Source organism: Macrobrachium nipponense, chromosome 7, assembly GCF_015104395.2.
Source record: "Macrobrachium nipponense isolate FS-2020 chromosome 7, ASM1510439v2, whole genome shotgun sequence".
Lineage (NCBI taxonomy): Eukaryota > Metazoa > Arthropoda > Malacostraca > Decapoda > Palaemonidae > Macrobrachium > Macrobrachium nipponense.
In genome coordinates this window covers 18,608,987-18,611,486 of record NC_061109.1, presented here as the reverse complement: position 1 = coordinate 18,611,486, position 2,500 = coordinate 18,608,987, and the positions used below count along the sequence as shown (strand labels likewise).

General features: G+C 42.2%; 1 protein-coding gene and 1 long non-coding RNA gene across 2 annotated transcripts in view; one reads left to right on the top strand and one right to left on the bottom strand.

The window, feature by feature from the left end:
* Nucleotides 1-157, top strand: part of LOC135217519 (uncharacterized) — a 4,084-nt gene extending 3,927 nt beyond the window's left edge. The window contains exon 4 of the mRNA XM_064253477.1: nt 1-157. This exon is cut by the window's left edge and continues 212 nt beyond it. Coding sequence (XP_064109547.1) covers nt 1-51 — 51 coding nt within the window. The 3' untranslated portion in view covers nt 52-157.
* Nucleotides 158-1,734: 1,577 nt separating this feature from the next.
* The window catches only part of LOC135217711 (uncharacterized), a 3,185-nt gene continuing 2,419 nt past the window's right edge, over nt 1,735-2,500 (bottom strand). Inside the window, exon 4 of the long non-coding RNA XR_010315171.1 lies at nt 1,735-2,076. This is a non-coding gene — a long non-coding RNA (uncharacterized LOC135217711). The remainder of the gene's footprint in view (nt 2,077-2,500) is intronic.

Sequence of the window (2,500 nt, the reverse complement as noted above, 5' to 3'; positions counted from 1 at the left end):
CTGGGAGACGTCGGGGAAATAAAATATTGTCCAGTCTGCGAAATCGCGTGATGGACAGACATCCAAAGTGCTTTTGTGGCTTCTTTTGTTTTTTAATTTTATGTAAAGTATATTTATGTTTGTGTTCGACGGTGGTCTAATAAATCGAGATAGCAAATGTCGTTTCAGTTATATTCTTTTGGTAATTATCAAGGAAGATGACTTCTACAGAGTGACACCAGCAAAATAATTTGTATACATAAATTTATTATCAAACCAATTCCCTTAAAGAGGGAGGGCTGGTTCCACTGCATTAAAAACATTGGTCACTGCCGCATTCACGCTTCAACTGCAGAATCCAGATTGAAGACAAAAAATATATATAGACAAACAAAAAAATAAATTGATCAAAATATAGGGTGATTCGGTCATAATGGGACAGCTCTTGGTCACGCTTTCTAGGCTCGTGGTTCGCTTCTTTCCTACAGCCCACCAATTCTCCCAACTAAGGAATGGCGTATAAAATTTAGGCCAAAAGCCAAGTGCTATGACTAGTGAGGTCATTCATAGCTATAAGGGAAACTGAGAGCATAAAGGTGTTCGAGGTATAACAGGAGGAAAACCTCAAAGCAGTTCCATTATGAAACCATTGTTGGGAGAGGATAAAAAGTAAGGCAGAAGAAAGAGACTATTAACCAAAGTATAGTAAAAAGAATGAGAGGGTTTGGGGTTAGGCGCCGAAGGGACGCTCCAAAGAGCCTGAAGTAATGCCTACAGGGTCACCCTTTGTGAAAAACAAAGACGAACTTTATAACCACTATTATCGTTTAACTGCTGAGTCAGAGGATGAACCCCCGGTGCGGAAATGTTCCAGAACATTAGTCACTTCATCATCAGCACGCCCAGCCCCCTGCACATACTTCGCCATTCACCATGACCCTTCCACTTCAGTATTTCGGCCATTCCATTTATCCACTACCTTGTAGGTCTTCATCTCGTCCTTTCTCCTCAACTTCTCCGATTTCTACACATGACCACATCACCTCCAAATGCTCCGTTCTTTCTTTTCAACTGTTAACCTTTCTATCACTTTTACCACTCTCATGTCCTTGTAGTATGTTACAGAAATAATCAAGCTCAAGAACAGTTTTACCAATATTTAGAATTGAATGTCTCAGAAAATACTTGAAAACCGAAACAACGAAAGGGCTGCATATTTTTGTGCATGAACTCTGGGATATTTTAATTTAGAATAATTTTGACTGGGCAAATAATTGCTTCGTGGATGGATGCCCCAACACAGCAAAACGCCTTTTGAATGACAGATAAAATCGCTCTCTCTCTCTCTCTCTCTCTCTCTCTCTCTCTCTCTCTCTCTCTCCGGCTCTTCCTGTTGTAGCCTTAGTGTCTACTTTTAGTTTAAACAGAATATCTCTCTCTCTCTCTCTCTCTCTCTCTCTCCTCTCTCCGGCTCTTCCTGTTGTAGCCTTAGTGTCTACTTTTAGTTTAAACAGAATCTCTCTCTCTAGGGAACCCTCTTTATATATATGATGATGTGTTAATTATTATTATTATTATTATTATTATTATTATTATTATTATTATTATTATTAGTATTATTCAGGGGACGAACCCTATTCATATGGAACAATCCCACCATCGCAAAGGGGCCATTGACTTGAAACTCAAACTTCCAAAGAATAGTACTACGGTGCAGTAGGAAGAAGTTAACGAGGTAAATGTAAACACAGAAAGAAGATATGTATAATCTTTTATTTCATACCTCATCTTTTTTTGTTTTATTTTAGTCCCATGCATTCTCCCTAGAGTCCTTGTTATTTTTATACTTTATTTCACACTCGCACTGCCATCAAACCATCTCGCAGATCGGACAGAACTTTCCGGTCTCGAAACTAAGGCAGTCCAAAATGGCGCAGTTCCTGCCGGGGTCGACCCGGGGCCTCCTGCTGCGGTCGGCGTCGCAGCCGTACCGCCAAAAGGTGGTGCTCAAGGGAACGTCCGTTCCATCGCTTCACTTCCATTGGCCTTCGGAATCATCGTCATTGGCGCCTATCCAGTAGTTGGCGTGGTCCAGACCTGCGTGCAAGAGGTTGTTGGACCATTAAGAGGGTCGTCCCAAATCGTATCTTGGGAAGCGAGTCGTCTTCTTCGTCTCCCCTTTTCATTCGACGACTTTGAAAACCTAGCGAGTCGTTGAGGACAAAACCGTAGGGCTGCTGAAAACACCGAGTTCCTGGTGACACACTTAGGACTTGGAGACAGAGAGAGAGAGAGAGAGAGAGAGAGAGAGGGAGAGCTCTGGATCTCAGGATGTCGTCTCAAATAAGAGAGAGAGAGAGAGAGAGAGAGAGAGAGAGAGAGAGAGAGAGATTTAGCCAAAGCGTCCTGCTAACGCCCCTTGAGAGTTACAAGGACTTACAAGGATTAGGATGTCTCAAAGACACAATTATTAGTCCATCCGAGGAGACATCGTGTGCGAGAGAAAGAGGCAGACAGACTA